The sequence below is a fragment of the Dromaius novaehollandiae genome, chromosome 2 (assembly GCF_036370855.1).
Source record: "Dromaius novaehollandiae isolate bDroNov1 chromosome 2, bDroNov1.hap1, whole genome shotgun sequence".
Taxonomy (NCBI): domain Eukaryota; kingdom Metazoa; phylum Chordata; class Aves; order Casuariiformes; family Dromaiidae; genus Dromaius; species Dromaius novaehollandiae.
Genome location: NC_088099.1, coordinates 152,470,171 through 152,490,453, shown reverse-complemented (window position 1 = coordinate 152,490,453; position 20,283 = coordinate 152,470,171). Strand labels below are relative to the sequence as shown.

Genomic DNA, 20,283 nt, shown 5'->3' with positions numbered 1-20,283 from the left:
CAGAAAACTGGCTGAGCTGCCATGCTCACAGGGTTGTGATCAGTGGCATGAAGTCTAGCCGGAGGCCAGTCCCCAGTGGTGTGCTCCAGGTATTGATACTCTGGCCAATACTGTTTAATATCTTCATTAGTGGCCTAAATGATAGGACAGAGTGCAGCCTCTGTAAGTTTGCAGGTGATACCTACCTGTTCAGGCTGGAGAAGAGAAGGTTCAGGGGCATCTTATCAATGTGTATAAATACCTGATGGTGGGGAGGGAAGGAGCATATCAAGGACAGAGGCAGACTCTTCTTGGTGGTGCCCAGTGAAAGGACAAGAGGCAATGGGCACAAGCTGAAATACAGGAAATGCCACTTAAACATAAGAGGTGTCTTTTTTTACTGTGAGGGTGGCCAGACACTGGAACAGGTTGCCTAGAGAGACTGTGGACTCTCCATCCTTGGAGATATTCAAAATCTGACTAGAGACAGTCCTGGGCAACGTGCTCTAGGTGATCCTGCTTGAGCACGGGGTTGGACTAGATCAACTCCGGAGGACCCTTCCAACCTCAACCATTCTGTGATTCTGTGACTTAATATTCGCTTGATGCTGATGGGTGATGATCTGCAAAAAAAATTGTTTTAAATAGATGAGAGGTAAAGACTACCTGTGCTTAATAAGAAGAGTAGTAGTTTTTTGGAAGGCAGAATCATATTAAAGATAACAAGAAGTCCCAGAAAACACCCAGGAACCATGAACTGCTCTTTTTTTTAATAATTGAAATCTCCCTTCTTATTATATAGTCTCAGCTGGTCAGATACCAGTCACTGATGTATCACAATACAGCACAGTTGATTTAATCAGAAATAAATAGCCTAGCACAGAAAGAGGAAGAAAGGGGATCTGTTTTCTTCACTACTGGCTGCATCTTACTGCTGCCTGACTTGAAGAGACAGCTCGGTTGGCTTGAAGAGATCATGCAGCTGCAGTCTCAGCATTCTGAGTTGATGGTCTCAGCTGTACTAGTCACCATAAATCTCTCCGTAATGTATTTAATTGCAAGCTGATACTAACTTTTGGTTACCTGCTCATATTTTAGCTGTGTTTTATTAAGAAATGCACAAATGACAGTGGGGAAAAAAAGAAAAAAAAACAAAACAGTTGCCACAAATGACACGTGGAGTTTTCTGTTTGCTCTAATAACCAAATTTTATGTTCATTTTTCTTCAGTGTTGCACTCTTAGACAAGAAAGTGCTTAAGGCAAAGCTGGAGGGAGCAAGGATCTTGAAATACTTATGAAGTGTAGAAACAGACCTTTGAACTTAGTTCACTGTGTGGTATAATTGCTCTGTAAATATTTTATAATAGCCCATTAAAACACCAATACAGCTTATAAATGATATTTTTTACAATTTCCCATGATACAGATCTTGATCAGTTAGGTGTGTTTGTTAGTAGTTATGCCTCAGAACTTGCATGGTATTTCTGTGCATGGTTCATAACTTGCCTTGAAATGGGAAAGGGCAGTGAAAGTCCAGAAGAACTTTGTTCTTGGCTTAATGACAAAAGAAACTTCTTCATTGACTCTGAAACTAAGATCCACAAAATGTGCAAATGTAAATGGGCTACATGGCAGAAGCAATTAGGCTGATTAACTTTGTTAGTATCTTTAGCAACACCAAAAAATAGGAGCTGGATGCAGTGAAATATTCTTTTAAAAATAAGCAGAACTAGTAAAAAAAATCTATATTAAATCTTCTAGAGACACTAAAGGTAATTATAAATTGGAGGAAAAATAAAGGAGATAATTTGACATCTCACTTATGCTTCCTCCCAAGATTTGACAAAAAAATTGAAAGTGTTTCATTGACACTTTCTAAATTACTTTTTGTTTGAATATGCTATATATATAACACTCAGTCCTTCACTTCTGAAAAAGTTTTCCATTCAAAAATGGATTTCTTTTTCTTCTTGAAAAGAGGATATGATAAGATCCTGCACTGGCAAGGTGAAACTGCCTTTTTTTTAAATCAATCAGTCTAAAAATGGAAAAAATCAACAACTTGAAGGCTTCAAATTTTTTATGTACTGATTTTAAAGGCTTATTAAAATGTATAAATGGGAAGAATTGTAAATTCCTAGCTTCATCCTTTATAACTGCATGCCAGGTAAGGATAGTATAGAACAGATGGGAAACAAATATAATCTGTCTCCAGCAACAAGGCTCTGGACTGTTTATCCCTAAATGTCTCACTTGAGTCATGAACCAGGACTGGTTCTGTTTCCCTTTACAGCTATTCCAGTACCAACAAATACATAAAACTATTTCCACCTTTTTACCTCTTTTTCCTAAGGCCGTTTTCCCAACCATTGTTAGTAATGGTGATAGTATTAGGATATAAATATTTTCTAGGCACTAGGGTCATAATTAACACAGCAATTCCTTTCCTTTTCTTTTTAATTGTTTACCTATATTGAAAGTGATAGTAACTGGAAAAATAGCATCCTTAATTGAATTGTTCAACTAGCATGATTTTAAAAAGCAGACACCTTTTTTGTGATTCAGAATATGATATGAATTCCCCAGAGTGTTTGTTGTTTTCAATTAGTTCATCATACATCGCAAAAGTGAGAGATGCAATGAATGTTAACCTTCTCAAGGAAAATAAAACACTCCAAGGTAAGTGAAACTTACAGACGCTTATCAACAAAATGATGGAGTAAAAAAGGATATATAAAAATATGTCTACAACTCTAAAGGCAGCTTTTTTGCTGAGAATTTAACGGGGGAAAAGCAGAGTATTTGAAAATATATTCAGCAGCATAAAATGTTTTTTTCTTCTCATTATTAAAATCTGTATATGAGTAAATGTATGATTTGTGTACATTCATTGCTTGTTTTCTACATATACAGCTACACTTTTATCCATATACTGATCTTATGGTGTGAAAAATAACTTTATATACCGCGACAGTTACTTGAATTAACTGATCAGGAAAATCAACTAATAAATATCTATCATTTTCAAAAAATTTATTTTTAAAACACTATATTAATGTATATTTTGTTCTCTCCTTTTTTGTTTTTACTTTCTCATTCTGTCCCTCTTTTTATTTGGCAATTGGTGCCACTTGCTTTTCCTCCTTCCTGTTCGATCAGTGGTTTTTGGCCAGTTTGTATTTTTCCAGACATCACTCCATGATGTGGTTGAAGTATATGATGGCCCAACTCTGCAGTCATCTTTGCTATCCTCTCTCTCAGGATCTCATTCAGGTATCCCTTAATAGAATTTTCGTTAAATTGCTATTCATTTTTTATAAACCTAGACAGAGTGTGTAGATAAAAATAAATAAATAAATAAATAAATAAATAATGATTGTCAGTTTTTCTTAGATGCAAATTTAGACAAATATATGAAGTCAGGATTTTAAGGTAAACTCCTAATCACTCAAAAGTTTGTCATAATGAAAGAATTAAAGCTAAGTTGAACCTATTTTTTTCTTCTTTGATTATTATAGTGAGTATTTGGGATGTCTTACTTTGTGCTGTTATGACTTTTTATCTAGTAAACAATCCAAAATGGGTATTATATATTTAAATAGAAATTAAAGTATATTTATAGCAAAGTTAAATTTCATATATTATGTGCATGTTGCCTCCAGGAGATATGGTATATATTTTTTTATTTTTGATAAGGGGAAAAAAACCCTTCCTAATAACTGAGATGAGTTTCAGTCTCCCTCTTCTAGAATAATGTAATACTGCCAACATAAGACATTGAAATTGTATGTATATCATAAAGTTACTGAGCAGAACAGATTTTTGGTTATTTTCTAGTTGCAAAGATGTTGATAGGCATTTTGAGTGCATCTTTACTGGAAACTGGTTATGATAGCTTTGTATTTGCTTTGTTCGAGTAGGTGAATCCCTTCCATTGAGCTCAGGTAACCAGATCACGGTCAGATTTACTTCAGTTGGACCAGTAACAGCTAAAGGATTTCATTTTGTTTATCAAGGTGAGACAGCCTGGAAAAATGTATAAATTAATTCTTTTATTCACAGATTGCAATGCTATTGATGGAGAAATCTATCAGAGAAGAACAGACTGAGAATACAGAGGAAAGCAGTAACCTGTTGATGATATAGTGTTTCTCTATTTCTACATGTTTTAAAAATATTTTAGCACCATTCTTTTATCTGTATTTTAAAGGTTAAATCAATATTTAAGAAGCATGAGAGAGGTTCCAAATTTAAGAAGATAGTTTTACAAAACAGCTGTTTCTGTGTTAATCTGACTGATGAATGTTTGATCCATCTGGCTGCTAAACTGGCTTATCTTCCTATTTAAATATGAATAACTGTAAATAATATTACCTGTGGGTGAATCAGTGAGCTTTCTATTAGATACTTTCTATAGATACTTCTCTTGATTTACATTATTTGCCTTTTTATGGATCAGACACGGAAATGGTTATGCATTAATACTTGCAACTGTAATTCATTCTTCCATTAAATTTGAATCCTGATCTGACAGGCAGAGTACACATTCGGAAAACCACAGGAATAAATGTAAATACATATCTGACACAGAAATGTTACTTGGAAACCATGTATTAGAGATATTGGCTGAATATTTCATAATATGACTTCTTTTTGGTGCCATTTTAGAAAGGTTTCAGTGTGGATTTTATACATTGGTTTTAATCTTGGCAAGAATATCAATGCTATGCTCCTCTAAATTGTAACCCAGACATCAAAAGTACACAGTCCGTATTCCGAAGATTCATTTAGGGATTATGCAGATGTTCTTAACTAGCAAGTAACGGAATGTTACTTCCAATCATTTTCAATATTTGTGTTTCAAAATCTGTATTCCTCCACCAAATATTACATTAGGAATCCACAATTATTTGTATCTTTGCAGCTGTTCCAAGAACAAGTGCAACACAGTGCAGCTCTGTGCCTGAACCAAGATTTGGAAAAAGGATTGGGAATGAATTTGCAGTTGGTTCATTGGTTCTTTTTGAGTGCAATCCGGGATATATCCTCCATGGGTCAACAGCAATTAGATGTGATACAGTACCAAATGCATTGGCACAGTGGAATGATTCTCTCCCTACATGTGTTGGTGAGTTCTTAAGGCTTTTTCATAGAACTAATTACTGCCTAAAGTATAGACCATTACCTCTTGTTGAATGTGTTCCCTCTTTGTCATCTGTACAGTATTTTATTCCTGCTTACTTTTATTCACTTTCTTCTCCATTCAAGGTTAACATGTTATTCCTCTTTCTATTCTAACCTTGCTGTGACATTTCACTAGTTTCATGAACATACCCTGCTGCTATAAATTACACGTTAGCTTCTTTTGCATTAACATCAATGACAGGCCCTGGCTGTCCCTTAATCAAATCTCAGAAACAACACTCTGTGCCCCGACTGCCTGCAAGGCTAAGATGCTCTCACCTTTCAGATCTTTAACAAGATATTGCAAGCTATTATGAAGAGTGCTACTGTATTAAAGAGTTAGAAATAGTTAAGCTAATATGTGATTGTTTGTCAGAAAAAGCAGTAGTTTTCCAGAGCAGAAAATAGACTTTGTCCTGTTGTAGTCGTACAAGATTGAATTTGCAAAATTAAATTCTTCAATTAACGTGCATCCATTGGCAGTAATAAACTGATTTGCACCAATTGGAAATCTAACTGACTGGGCTGAAAAGCCCGAGAGTAAACAGATAAAATTCTATTGGTACATTTTTCCTGAGGTTTACATCAAGGGCAAATATGGAACATTGTATGTTTTAATTTACATATTATGCTTTAATGGAGTCTGGTGTGTGTGTTTTTTAATATGGAAAAAAAATCCAACTGTGTATAAATTAATCTAAATTGGTTAGCATTTGCAGGGATGTTTTTGCAACACCATCTAACTTTTTCACCTGTAACATCTGTTACAGTACTGACTGCATTATATATTAATTTTGTGCAAATTGAATACATTAAAAACAATTCATTATGAGGATGAAGCCATCTGAAGAACTCAGTTCCTGACCCAAATAATAAACATATGTATGAGATAAAGTTACTTTATTCTTCTGGACAGAGAATAGAATTTTTACAAAAATGTTCCTAACCCGTTGGACATAGAGGAAGAGGAGGCCATCCTATGAGGCTGACCCCAGCATTATGAAATACATACACAGAGTTTTAGATGGGTAGAGGAAAGGAAAATAGAAAATAGTTCTTCATTAGGTTGATTTTAAATCTTCTGTGCTAATCAGCTGATGCTGCATGATAGAGACTGGGTGGTTTTCAATAAAAATATATTTCCTCCAAAATACTAAAATCTTGGTAGAGATAGAGGTTACATACCAGTGGGGTAGTATTAATAAAATGCAATTAACCAGATATTATAGACTAATAGTGTTTATCTAGATTGATTCAGGCATAAGGATAGTACCACAATGTATATATTAATAGGAAACCGAAGTACAGACCTATGCTTCTGTTTATTTTCAGTTACTACAATTTAATCAGTAGAACTGTACCATTTATCCCCGTGAAATGTATTCACCTATTTTTTTAGATATAACAACTGAACAAAATGTTGAAAGAAATATTTTGGTCATTGATTACAATATTTTGTTGATCTATTAAACTATCTGGCTCTAGGGAAGTTGAACTGAGAATGGGTTACAGGCCAAAACAATTCATTACACCTTATGTCTGAAAATCACTATGCCAATAAAGGTCATAAAATAGATATGAAGTGACAATTGCATTGAACTAAATCAATTTAATAATTGAAGTGCTAGACATGAGCATACTAAATTGCCTTAACTCTAGTGAATGCTTGAATGTTTCCTTATAGATAGTGGACATCAATCATTCTGTCTGCTCATGCTTTTATGAGTAATTATTTAAAGACTTTAAGAGACACTGACCTTTAGTTTATCCATGTAGTTCTATACAGATTCTATCAATTATATGCCATTTAAAATGTAGCTACAGTATTCCTTACTAAGATAAGTTGCATTCCTCTACCTATTTTCTAAATCCTTATATTTGTATCTAATTAAAGCAGTTTAGAGCTTGGTAGTGCTGCATAGAAATGATACATTAGCTTTTAATGGTTTTGATAAAACATCTCATCAATCTTTTCCTTCAGCTTCTTAAATGCCAACAGAATATCTGTATCTAGATTTCTTTGTCCCTGTTAGAACATCTAATGATCTAGATAAGATACATTCAAGTTGAACATTCAGAAGGGAAAGTTAATGGTACTGAATGCCTCTGTCCTATATCATGCATAACGCTTCTATTAATCCATGGGTATGGATATGATGAGTGCAGTCATGCAAGCATTTAGCAATTTCTTTGCTAATATGATAGATCCGTAGTCTGAACTGGGATAACTCACAAAAGCAAAGAGAATAGTCAAGGACTTGAGACTGGTGCCATTATTTATTGAAACAACAACAAAGAAGCAATATTAAGAAAGAATATTTCTTTTTTAACACATATTTTTATCTTTTATATTAATAGAACACACAACTGTTCAAACTTCATTCTTAACATCTAACAATAATATTTTATTTTCATCAGATTACTAGGACACAGTGGAATGGGTTTTACTTTGTTAAAGGTCAGATAAATGAGGGGAATGTGAACATGACTTTGTCAGATAGAAAACTGCCAGAATTTTAATTTTCTTTTATTCTTTTTTGGTCACTTAAAACAAGGTTTTCTGAGATATAAGATTTTATTTTCTTGAGGCAAATATAAATTTCTAAACGCAGCATAAATTTGCAAAAGTTTTCAGCCACCGTATGCTGAACATTGTGTAAGCTTTTATAATAACTTTGCTCACATCTGAAGCTTCATACTGCTTTTCTTGCCTTGCACATTTCCTTTCAGTGCCCTGTGGTGGAATTTTAACAAAGCGCAAAGGGACCATTTTGTCTCCTGGTTACCCTGAGCCTTATGACAACAATCTGAATTGTGTGTGGAAGATCACAGTACCAGAGGGAGCTGGGATTCAAGTAAGTAGACTTGCTATTTGCTTGCCATCATCATGCTCAAAACTATTTCTCCTAATAGAAGAGCATGAAAAGATCATTTATTCGTACATTTTTACTGTCTCACTAATGATTGTCACAAGGGAATTTCTTGCACATTATTTTATTCACACAGATTTTAGAAGATGCAGAATTTACATGATTCTTAAAAGATATGCCTATACCTTTTTACTTAGAAGAAAAACACTGATAATTTAAAATGTGTCTAAGGTCAAAAATTCATTGTAAGCTAGAGAGAACAGAGGGGAATTTCTGTGTTTATTCCTTCCCCCAAAATGCATACATTTCCTTTCAACAGAGTGAAGTTAAGTGGGTTGATTTCATAGGCAGGTTATACATGTTTTCCTATAAACCCTGTTATTTACTGTACAGTTATAAATGTTTGACATGATATAAAGATGTTCCAGTATGTTTCAACATGACATGTGAATCGGTCCTTTAACTTATTGACAGAATTCTAATTTACTAAAATATAGATTAAGACTTCCATGGAACATATAGTGGAAAAATATCCATGTAGCTGAGGCATGTACATCTCTTTACTTTTTAGAATTCACTAAAGAAACTAACAGAAGCGTGATTACTGGAAAGTTGTGTTTAGCAAATTAGGATTTCTAAACATCATCTGATGAAATTCCTGGCAAAACATTTAGCAAGAAGCATTGGTAAATAGTTTCCTAAATCTCCCTTGGTTCATAATATAACTACTATAGAAACTGAGAAAATAAAGAGCTAATTTTTCAATAAGTAGATATTTAATACCAAAAGGTCTCATTGCCTACTGTTAAGTTAAAGTCCATTTAAAACTGAAGAGATTATTTCTAATTTAGATTTAACTGTCTTGAGAAAAAAAAAAGAAACCACTGTGGACAGTTTATTAAAGCTGTCTTTTTAATAGTTACATCATAGAGACTTTAAGGTATTTTACAGGGTCAAGAAAGGTTTCAAAAACAGTATGATTTACTGGTTGGCTGCTATATAATCATCTTGGAAAATACATATCTTTTGCTTTAAATAACTACAAATATTTAACAAAAACATAAAAACTTCATAGAAGAACAAAGAAATCACCACAAATCTGCCCTAAGTCCATACGTGATAAGGTTTAAAAGATTATGAGTTCAGTTTTCAGAACCATTAATATCCATTAAGAACAGTATTTAATAAGGTAAATAAGTTTTGAGATTGATTCAGGGGAACACTACTCAATCTAAACAGTTGATTAAGTTAGGATCCTGAGTTCCCTACATTTTCCATACAATCAGTAATTTAAGTTAAACAAGGAAAGTTAAACACTAGGAGGATAGTTCAGAGCATCTAAGTTAGACATTGATGTCCTGACTTAAGCACCCACATTTGCATTTTGGAAATGTTTATCTCTTATTACTGAGTGCATTAGGTGACTAAACTGCTAACTTTGGTTTCAATTTAGGTGTCTAATATGCATGACAATGTTTTGGTCCAGAGTCATAACAAAACAATGTATTTACTGTTTTTAATTCTTTCTAGTTCTCCAGAGCTTTCCAGCTAAGAGAGCTAGTGTAAAATATCCTTTCTTTCTGTTATTGATCACTTAGTCATTTATACTTGTACAAATGTAACAACAACAAGGCAGTTTCACGGGCATGCCTATGGGTGTAATTAGATCTGCAGAACCTGAATGTAGTTGATGAAGCAGGACAGTCAGGACTATCACGCTTGGTCCTCTGAATCCTGTCTGATTTTCAGGGATAGCTCTGAGAAAGGTAAAAATCCTTGATACAGTGAACTGAGCACACCTGATATAGGATCAGTAAGACATAATATAAAAAGGAAGTTGTCATACCATTTTACAAGCCATTTTGAGAACTGAGCTTAGCTTTATATATATTTATAATGTCAGAAATGACATCACAATTGTTTTGGTTTTGTTTTTTTTCAATTAACAAGAAAGAACAAACCTGAATATGCATACATGAAAATGTATCTTACTGTCCCAACGAGCTTCTTGAGGCAGCGTTTGAGTACTTGATTTTATCCAACCTCAGAATGCAAATGTGGATATTCAGGATACTTTGGTAGCTAATGTTATATGTACATCAATATACACAAATGCGTAAAATATCTGGATATTTTACCTGATTAATATTTATTCCCTCAAAGTAACAGATACTTTTCTTGGTTTTAAAGGAGACAAAAGTAATATATCACCTATGCATATTCCTCAATGAAAAATATAGGATGCTGTTTAGGTGTAGCAACTATCAATGTGCATGAGTACCTTACTGAATATTTTGAAACAATTGGATCAGCTGTAAGCTGCTTCATCTCAAATCCAAAAGCAGACATTGAAAGATAGATTTGAGCAAATATGAAGAGAGTGTGCTCAATGTCTATCTTCAGGCATCTAACTTAAATACCTTAAATTGGGAAATTAACCTACCACGGTTCCTTTTGAAGTTAGGGGAGAAAGGCATCACCAGGAGATAATTTAAAACATCTAACGTAGACTCTTGCTCTGGATCACTGCCTGAAGTTATATCTTTCTCTTTATTCATTACACAGGGAGTTTAGGGAGACTAGCATAACTTGCACTAAAATAGCTATTTAAAATTAGGTGTTTTATGACTAATCTAAAAATAGTGGTCATCAGCAGTCTGGCCCTGAAAACACATAAAAAGCATTAGGTATTTCCAAATTTGGTCTGAAAGACACCTGGGTACCTGCAGTTCCAATTGTGTTTATTTTCAGAAATATTCCTGACACAGTAACAACACATAACTTTCACCTAAGCCCTTTGTGAATCAAAAAATAAACAGACACATTTTGAAGTTTTCTAGCAGGCCAGATCCAGTGAGCCTTCTCCAAGCATCTAAAACATGCCAACAGAATTGCTATTTCATTTTTAAAAATCATTCATTGGCTATAGCATCTGACCAGTTCCTTTCTATAAAAAGCAAAGTGGTTAAAGTCCCTATCTAAGAAATGGGTGGCCAAACTCAATATTCCCTTCAGCTAGCAGGTCCAACTCCACCTAGAAAAATATCTTAAATACCTAGCTATACTGGAACTGGCACTTACTACTTCTGTTGAAGTTTTTCTGTTTTCAAGAAAAGATAAGGAGGAATAAATGAGAGCAAAAGGAAGCATGATTCTCTAACCTAGTGGCTAAGGCACTCATTTGAGAGAGTGGCTTGAGGTACATCCTTGCTTCTGTCACCCTTCAAATATTTTTCATTAAACAGTTTATTTTACTAACACAAAAGCTCCGCACCATCCGAAACAGTAAAGTGGACAGAGGTAGAAACTTAGTATTTCTCTGCTTTGTAGTGAGTGCTTTCACTACACCAGAACAAATTTATGTTCCCTCCTGCAGTATATCTGCTTCTTGCTTTCCATCTCCTTATAGGAGGAAGGATGTTGTCACCTCTGGAAGAGAAGTGGTGAATGTTCTGCCTTTTGCTTGCAGCAGGCTAGTGACTGCTTCTCCTCGGGAGATGAGTCAATGATGAAGGTCACCTAACACAGGAGGTTGCTCTTACCTAGAGGCAGAGTTGAACGTGGCAAGATAGATGAAGCAACTTGAATCATTGTGGGACTGTTTTTAGCCCTGGATAAACTAGCGAGAATCACAAAAAAATTGCAGTAATTGATGATTTTGTATTTTGTCTTCCCCTCAATGTCCTCCAAATGAGAGAACCATATTCTATACTCAGATGATTCTTGTGGCTCTGTGGCTCATGTCAAAGGTAATACGTAGTTGTGGCTAAGGGTCATGAAATTTAGAAGTCTGAATTGGCAATTAAAATTAAAAAAAAACTGTTAGGATGCAATTTTTTCACAATGTTTATTTTCTATTCTCTTTGACAGCTTTTTGTGATTGAAAGCTGCAGAGGCTACAATTTACAGTCTTCTTTCTTTGTGCTGAGTACCTCACATTTTTCTTCATAGGTGCAAGTGGTGAGTTTTGCCACAGAACACAACTGGGATTCCTTAGACTTTTATGATGGTGCTGACAACAATGCTCCAAGGCTTGGAAGTTATTCAGGTGACTGAGAAGATTTTACAATAAGTGTTTCAGAAGTATAACTCTTCATTGTAAACACACAGCTCTTTCTAGTTCTTTTTTCTGTGTTTGTTTCTCCCATAATTAACAGCAGGTAATGTTTCCATTTTAGTGAACAGTCATTTTCTAGTAGATTTTCATTAAAAAATTTTTAAATTTCAAAACGTTAGAAATAAAATAACATTCAGAGGCTTCCAAACTACAGACATGATATTATGGACGTCATGTCATATTAATGTCAGGATTCACCTGCTCTTATAGCAGGGTCCAGAAACACAGACCACTAAAAGAGATACTTTATGAAGTTGTGTATGACTAAAGGATGCATTCTTTATCCATATTTTAGATAAACAAGACAGTGATTTGCTGTATTTTTTTCATTTCCCTTTAATATACTGCATTCATATGTACAGAGTACGATCACTTAAGATTGTTGTCTTGTCATTCAAAGTTTCTCATTACCAATTTGCTGAAACCACAAATAAGTAATCAACTGCATTTCTAACAATAGCCCTACAGAGTATGTTCAGAACTGCTTGATATATTTGATTGGAACTTTCAAAGTCAGTCTAGTTACAAGATTTGTTCTCACTTTTATGATTTATTTCTCCTTTTGTTGACAGAAGTGTGTGTTATAAATTTACATTAGACCCTTCTCCCCTGAATGCCTCTCTCTGATATTGTGGTACACTGAAAATGTAACAAAACTCTTACAGAGACAGATAGAAACCGATACTTCATAGCATCCAAGATGACAACATGCTGTGGAATTGGTTATGTGACTTCTCTTTCTCTCTCCCTTGCTCTTGCTCTTGCTCTTTCTTTCTCTCTTTTTTTTATATATACATAATGTGAAATGCACATTTATATGTGTATTTCGGTTTCTGTGCATTTCAGTAATATTTTGTTTTCTCTTTTCAGGGACAACCATACCTCCACTTCTCAACAGCACATCAAACAATTTGTACCTAAACTTTCAGTCTGACATTAGTGTTTCAGCTGCTGGATTTCATCTTGAGTATACAGGTAATGTAGAAATGTTAAATTAACTAAGAGAGCTTTCTGTTCGCAGACTGAAACTGTACCTAAATGATATGAAAGAGGAATATTAAGTCCTATCGTACATAATGAGCTAAATACTGTCACTTTAAAGTCATTAGTAAAATCCTCATTTAATTCCAAGGGAGCAAGATCAGGCCTGAAATCTATATTGAAAGGATTGATAACTTTAATTTGTCTTGATCTCTCCTTTAATTTCTTTTTGCTCTCTCATAAGCTTTTCTGAACATACTGCAGCCAATAGTAGATGCAGATATGTTGAAGTGATAATCCTAATACCAAAATATGGTACGATATACTTATATAATATATGCACTATATTGTATATATTTAAATGTGTAAGAAATGAAAATTAATCACTCTCAAAGAACATGAGAATCAATAAGCTGAAAAAATATATCTTTTTTCTTAACTAACTGAAAAATGCTTCTGTGTTGGTAAGAATACAGCAGAACATAATAATTTGAAATGTTTTATTATTGGTGAATACCTTATCAACAGAAAAGACCATAATTATAAACATACTTTATTTTCTGTCTGAGTGAGATTTCCTTAGCTGATTGACAGGAATTCTGACAGTCACTGATACTTTGTTACAGATTCCCCCCCCCCCCCCCCCCAGCTGTGCAATTCCCTTTGCTCGTATTGGTTCAGGTGTCTAATCTGCATAATTATTTCATAGTTATTTCTTGTCAGTTTTACAGTATGCAAATCCCATGCTCTGCTTGTCTGATTAGCCAGTCAAAGAACAAGACCTTGCAAAATGGCTACAGGATGACTAAACATTCATTATAGATTAAAATTATCTTGCTGTTTCCTTGAGATACAGATACTCTCAGTTTCTTACAATATTAGAGTGAAAAACTGTAGAACGTTACAAAAATAAAGTAAAATGAAACTTAGTGAAAGTGAAAATACATTTGTATATTTATATATGTCCAAAATACTGAAGTGTGTAGTGGAGTGCTGATGTGCAACTGTAATCTGTAAAAAAAGAAAGAATTCACAGTATATGGTTTCAAGTGTTGGTCCACTTCAGGAGCAATAGATATTTATGCATGCATGTGTATGGATGTATACAGCACATGTGTGTGAATGTTTGTGTACATATGTAAGATGTTTTCTGTGTGTTTATAGGGACAAAGTATATTCTGAAAAGATGTGATTCAGGAAAGGACACTGATGTCTCAGTAGTTACCCAGTTAACCAGTAGCTCAGTGAGCTGCTGTGTTTTAAAGGATTAATGAATAACTGACTTTTCTATGCAAGTGCTAGAGATATGTGATGAAAAAAATTGATCCAGAATTTGGAATGCAGTGGGGAGAAAGCAAAACTGTCTAAAACTGAAAAAGAAAAGTAGTAATCGTTATTGGAAACAAATGTAAACTTTAACAGCAAAAATTGTGTGGCAAGTAATAGAACTGCTAACATGGAGACTAAACTAAGATCAATTCTGAATTAAGATTTTGTGTAATATGTTATATATTTTATAAAGGTGTGCCATCAAATAAATATAAATTATTGTGTGTTTGGGGGAATTATTGAGAGAAAGTCTATGGACTGCCTGGTAGACAGTAGTGACAGTAGTTTCACAAGTGACCCTTGTGAAATACACAATTTATAAATCATTAGTAAGAAAAAAGCAAATAGAATATATCGTCAAGATTACTCAGAAGTTTAATATGAAGTTACAATAGAAATAGATATAACTAAATTCCTAAACTGGAAAACCTGAAATAATAAAATGAACATGGAAAAATGTAAAGCATTAGCGTAGGCATACCTGTTTGTCTTGTTCTGGCTCGTATCGCAGAACTAAAACATAGCTTCAGAGCATGCAGTCTGGATTCCTCCCATGAAAATCTAAATTGAAATAGATACTTCAAAATCACAGCAAGTGCCTTCAGCTACTAATGGACAATCAGCCTATGACACCAAACTCGAGCTTATAATAAATAAACCTCTTTAGTTTAGCATATAGTGTGGCTGTTGAGTCCTCAGCACCAGCTGTTTCACTCCATAGATCCATTAATCTGTGTTACTTACTAATAGATTGGAGGCGAGTTTTATGAGTTCTTCTTCTTCTCATGTAGCTGAAGCTGTCTCTTTCGCAGAGTATGGAGAATTCTGCACTGGCCTGAATCATGAATTGGATAGAGGAGGTTTAGCTAAGGCACAATTCTTTTTGCCATTGCTAGGAAGACAGACAAGGGAAGTTGTACCTGGGGTATCTTCTGGATTTTTGACTCTTTCTTGTAGCTTTCTGAAGTGGAGAAAGAGCTTAGTCAGGCTTTTAGTCAGGATTCCAGAGCTCACAATATAAAACTACTGTATTTCTACTGAAATTTCACCTGAAATACATTGATTAGAACAGAATTCAGTGATTTGAACACCAGTTCTCCTTAGTTATCATCTCTGACTCTCAGACAACACTTCCTGCTATAAAAACTACGATTATGCTTTTAAGCATTGTTAGTAAATAAACAGTAATAACCACATTTTAATACCAATATTTCACACATTTATTGTATTTCACTTGAGCCTCTGCTGACAGAGGTCATCAGAGGTCAGATAAATTAAAATCTTACTGTTTGAAGCATCAGTGTATGATTCTTCAGTGAAAACGACATCAGCGTTAAATATGTATATTAAACAAGTGAGTTAGGCAGAGACATTTTTTGTTCAATACAGAATGCATCTTTAAAGTTCATCTCACTTATTCTAGGAGAGTGGAATCTGAGGAGAAATGCGCCTTTCTTTCAGAAATGATTACTTTCTCATCTCAACAGGGATTTTCTATAAGAAGTTTTCATTCTATTTCATTTCCAATATCTCTTTTCATCCTTTATTGATAGGTTTTTCACACTGTCCAGTCTGGTTCATCTTTTGCACTATTAAGAAATCCGAATGTGCTTTTTCATAAAAACAACCAAAATGGGCTTTTTTTTTAAAAGAAATATTTCAAGACCAAGTAAATGGTGCCTAGACATAAAATAATTAAGTATTAATATTCCAAAGCTGAGTAGTGGTCTTATCGATAATCTTTTTTCTATCATATTTTCACTTGTATATTGAATCCTTAAATTCTTGCTGTCTTCATAACATCCACAGTATGTATTCTAATACAGTATCTTAAATATGAAAATATATTTCATCAGCTGTAGTACCACAACAAACAGCACAACCCTTCCATCCTTAGAGAGAGAGATTAAATATCATCTGTCCCAACTTTGTTGTTGAAGATCTTACAAAGAACTCATCTAAAAATTTTACCCTCAACTTTAACTATGCCTTGCTCATATTGCAGCAGTAGTGCCAAAAGACAAGCTGCGCTTGTGATATTGGCTTGTGGTATTCCTCATTTTGGGTTCATTCAACTCTTTTTCACCATCATAATGTTCCAGTATATCTTTTAATGATTTTATGTGATAAGTTATCTTGTCTTTAAGGTAGGCCTTTTAATCCCTCAGTAACGACGTAGTATAAAATTTCATTTTTAAAAGTAATATAGTTACAAGACTGGGGATGAAATGAACTGCAAAGATAGCAGTGAGTTTATGTGATATGTTTCCACTTTTATTCTTAATTTACAGTGAACACTTGAAAGTTATTCTCCTTTGAAGCCAGTGGTACAAAAAATTTCATTCACTACTGTATAAATACTATTTATTGTGTGCTTTTAAATAAATGACATACAAAGAATGTTTATCAACTACAGAGAATAACGCAGAATGTCTCAAGTTCATATATGTATGCAACATGACAGAAATAACTTTTCTATATTATAACATGAGTGTTATAAGAATCAAACCTGTGCTGCATGCAAATTTAGTATATTTTATCTCTATTTTTACCGTAAAGGTTTTTTTTGGGAGAGGGGGATAATTTTCTCTCCAGAATGTATAGTTAATTGTAAATAATCAGAATTATGCAAGGTTTCAAGACAGGTATTCCTATGTGTTTCTAGTGCTCTTATTTGAAATTTATACAAAGAAATCCAAGCACAAGTATACAAAATAACATTTTAAAATTATTGGACACTGAAATAATGTATAAGTTCAAATGATAACCTCAAGCAGAAAACTGTAATGATTCAAGCAATTAAAATTGAGCCATAAGTTCTTTTTTTTTTAGCAGATGCTGTTAATCTATGTTAAGATCACAAATAGAGCTTAAATTTAAGCTTTTTATTTATAAATGTACTTTTATAATGAAGAAATTTTATGCTGTAATACAAATTGGAGAGGATCAAGGTTTTCCTTCATATGATTAGGATCACCTTCTGGATCTCTCATAAGTAAAAAATTCATCTCAGCCTATCAGTTGTTTTGTTCTTTTTGTTTCTAGTTTGAGAGGAAAAGAAATAATTTGATAAAAATCATTTGGTAAATAGAAATACATTGCAAAATATTGTCTTGTATATTATCCTCACATCATTTTAGGATTTTAGGACTCTCTTCCCCAGGTTCACAGAAAAGGAGTTAATCTTCCTTTTTCTATGATGATAGTATTTTGTACATATTGATCCTGTAGTGATCCTGCATTGACCATGTACAATACTGATCTTTCTTTTACTTAAATTTTTGGAGTGTTTATGTATCGAGAAGTTTGGTTGTGTTTTGTTTTATTTTTCTGGGTCTCTAATAATTATCTGTACTTATTTTAGAACAATCTATTTCTCTTATTTTCTTTGCTAGAAAGCATTAAATTGTTCACTGCAGTGATTCAGTGTTAGTTCCCATGTATTCCGGCTGTAAAAGGGAAAATGGCAAAGACTAGACAATGATACTTATTTTCTTAAGTCTGCTGGACTGTTGAATGTCATGAAAAACATATTGTTCCTAATATCCAAAGATTTTTTTTTAATATTCACCAAGTTAACAGTGATCCAAAGTAATGAGCAGACCTGCCTTGTCTGTGGATCTTTATCAGTTATTTCTGATTCCTATTAACAGATATCCACAATGAAAATATGTTTTTTCCTCTAATTACCATTCTCAGTAGAGAAGATAAGAATTGCAAAGCCATTAAGAGAGTTTCTTCAATGTAGGATTGAATTACATTTTATAGTGGAACTTATATTATTGTTGTTCTGAGGTTCATTTGTATGAATACACAAAAGACTGTAGCTTCCAGTGATCCTAGTCCAAATATTTTATTTCTTAATATAGTTTTATGTAAAATTGGGTATGCCCAAAATGTTTTTAAGGATAGCAATTATTAACTGAAGTATCTGTCTAATATTTAATTTGCAAATGCCAGACATTCAAATTAGATTTTTTGTGTTTTTACAGTATAATATTATTGTGAAATTAGGCTAGTGAAAATTACTGGTAATCTACAAAATATGTCTTACAGAACATATTAATATGTATGCTTTGTAAATCCTTAAGAATTTATTAGCTTTCAGCTTTCATATATTATAAAAATACATCCTTATAAAAGATACTTTAAATAGTAAGTTTTATTTAATGAGATTCTTAAATTAAGTGTACAGTTACATTAGCAAGTTTTCAAACATGCACAAGTTGACAGTATGGTGATGTAGTTCCACTATTGAATACCACATGTCCCACATGAATGTATGTGTTTAATTGCTTATTAATCCTGGCCTCACGAGTAATTAGGGTGCAATTCTTACAGCATGCAAACAGAGGAAGAAAACTGCTTATACTTAATGTTACGCGTGTTCTTACCTTCCTGGATCTTCCTGAGTAGATGCAGTGAAGAATTTTTTTCATTTCTCCTTCTGATGAGCATGAAAAAAACATGCAGTCTCTTGCCAAACTAATTCTGTCATGATCAGGAATTAGAAATGTCTGTGCTGTAACTTACTGTGTTAAAAATGGCAGATTAAGTGAGAATTAGATGTAAATTTTCCATTTGTGTATAAAGGAATGGAAAGGCAGAGGTAGACCTGGGAAGGACTGAATGCAAGTGGACAGTTATACATACTTTGCACTTGTTTTCCTGTGTTTTGTGTTTGGTGGGGTATTGGCCAGTATTCTCCATCTGTAACTCCCTGGGAAGGGAATGTGCAACTGCTTCCAGTTTGAATTAGGCTATGGTTTGGAGTGAGACTGAAGTTGGAAGCTGGAAGTTCCAAAATAATGTGCTACTTGCTAGTCCACAGACAAACTGCTGGTACCCAGGAGCTTCCTCAAATATATCAATAGAGTGTGCCTGTATACGGTATGCACAGAAGTAATGTGAATCCGAAAACAGATTATATATTCCTTAGAATGTCTAAATTTCTCAATTTTTCACAGCTATAGGTCTGGACTCTTGTCCTGAACCACAGACCCCAAGCAATGGGATCAAAGTTGGAGACAGATATATGGTTGGAGATGTGGTGTCTTTCCAGTGTGATCAGGGTTATTCTCTCCAGGTGAGCCAAATCTCCAATTTTAAATGATGCCTTTAGTTCTTTAACATTATTATGTTTGAGTCTGTCAACATGAAGTGGACACCAAAAACTTAAGGAGTTATAAATACACAATCAGTTTGCAGGACTGATAACTTTTTCTGCCTAACATAAAATTCACAACCATCCAAATATTCCTTCAAAGTATATGGCTCTGTGCTTCCTCTGTGTTAGTGATTATAGGTTGTTATACATTACTGATGACGTTTGGTATTCATAGATGAACTATTGAAGTGTTGGCAAATTAAGCTAAACAAATCACTTGATGAGCAATATCAACAGTTCTGTCTAGGCAGGAGCAAAAAGAAAATAAGTGGAAGGGGGAAAAAAGAACAGATAAAGGGAAGGGAAGTTCTCCCCCCCCCCCCCAAAAAAAAAAAAAAATCAGATAGTGTCAGTTATTTTCTTTCAGATATTTCTTGTTTGGTTTTTTATCCAAAAAGGTTTTCAAATATGGGTATTTTCTACCATGCATATTTGCTATGTTATTGAATTAGCAAAAAGTAGGACTAGAGGCAACACAATGACCATGAATTGTGATTAATTTGTCTATATTTGCCTATATCCTGGGATATACAACCAGTAGGAAGCTGCCTGTCTACAGGAAAGAGCTTGGATATGTTTTCAACAATATCTATAGTTATGCTGAAGAACCAAATCCAAAACTAATCGCTGCTTCAACTTGAGATACTCTCCAAAA

The 20,283-nt window shown here is 33.8% G+C and overlaps 1 protein-coding gene across 1 annotated transcript in view; it reads left to right on the top strand.

Annotated features, from left to right (window-relative positions):
• The window catches only part of CSMD3 (CUB and Sushi multiple domains 3), a 693,764-nt gene that overhangs the window by 556,490 nt on the left and 116,991 nt on the right, over nucleotides 1–20,283 (top strand). The window contains exons 33-39 of the mRNA XM_026101199.2: nucleotides 3,140–3,253; nucleotides 3,901–3,996; nucleotides 4,905–5,108; nucleotides 7,895–8,019; nucleotides 11,986–12,082; nucleotides 13,022–13,126; nucleotides 19,429–19,547. Coding sequence (XP_025956984.2) covers nucleotides 3,140–3,253; nucleotides 3,901–3,996; nucleotides 4,905–5,108; nucleotides 7,895–8,019; nucleotides 11,986–12,082; nucleotides 13,022–13,126; nucleotides 19,429–19,547 — 860 coding nt within the window. The remainder of the gene's footprint in view (nucleotides 1–3,139; nucleotides 3,254–3,900; nucleotides 3,997–4,904; nucleotides 5,109–7,894; nucleotides 8,020–11,985; nucleotides 12,083–13,021; nucleotides 13,127–19,428; nucleotides 19,548–20,283) is intronic.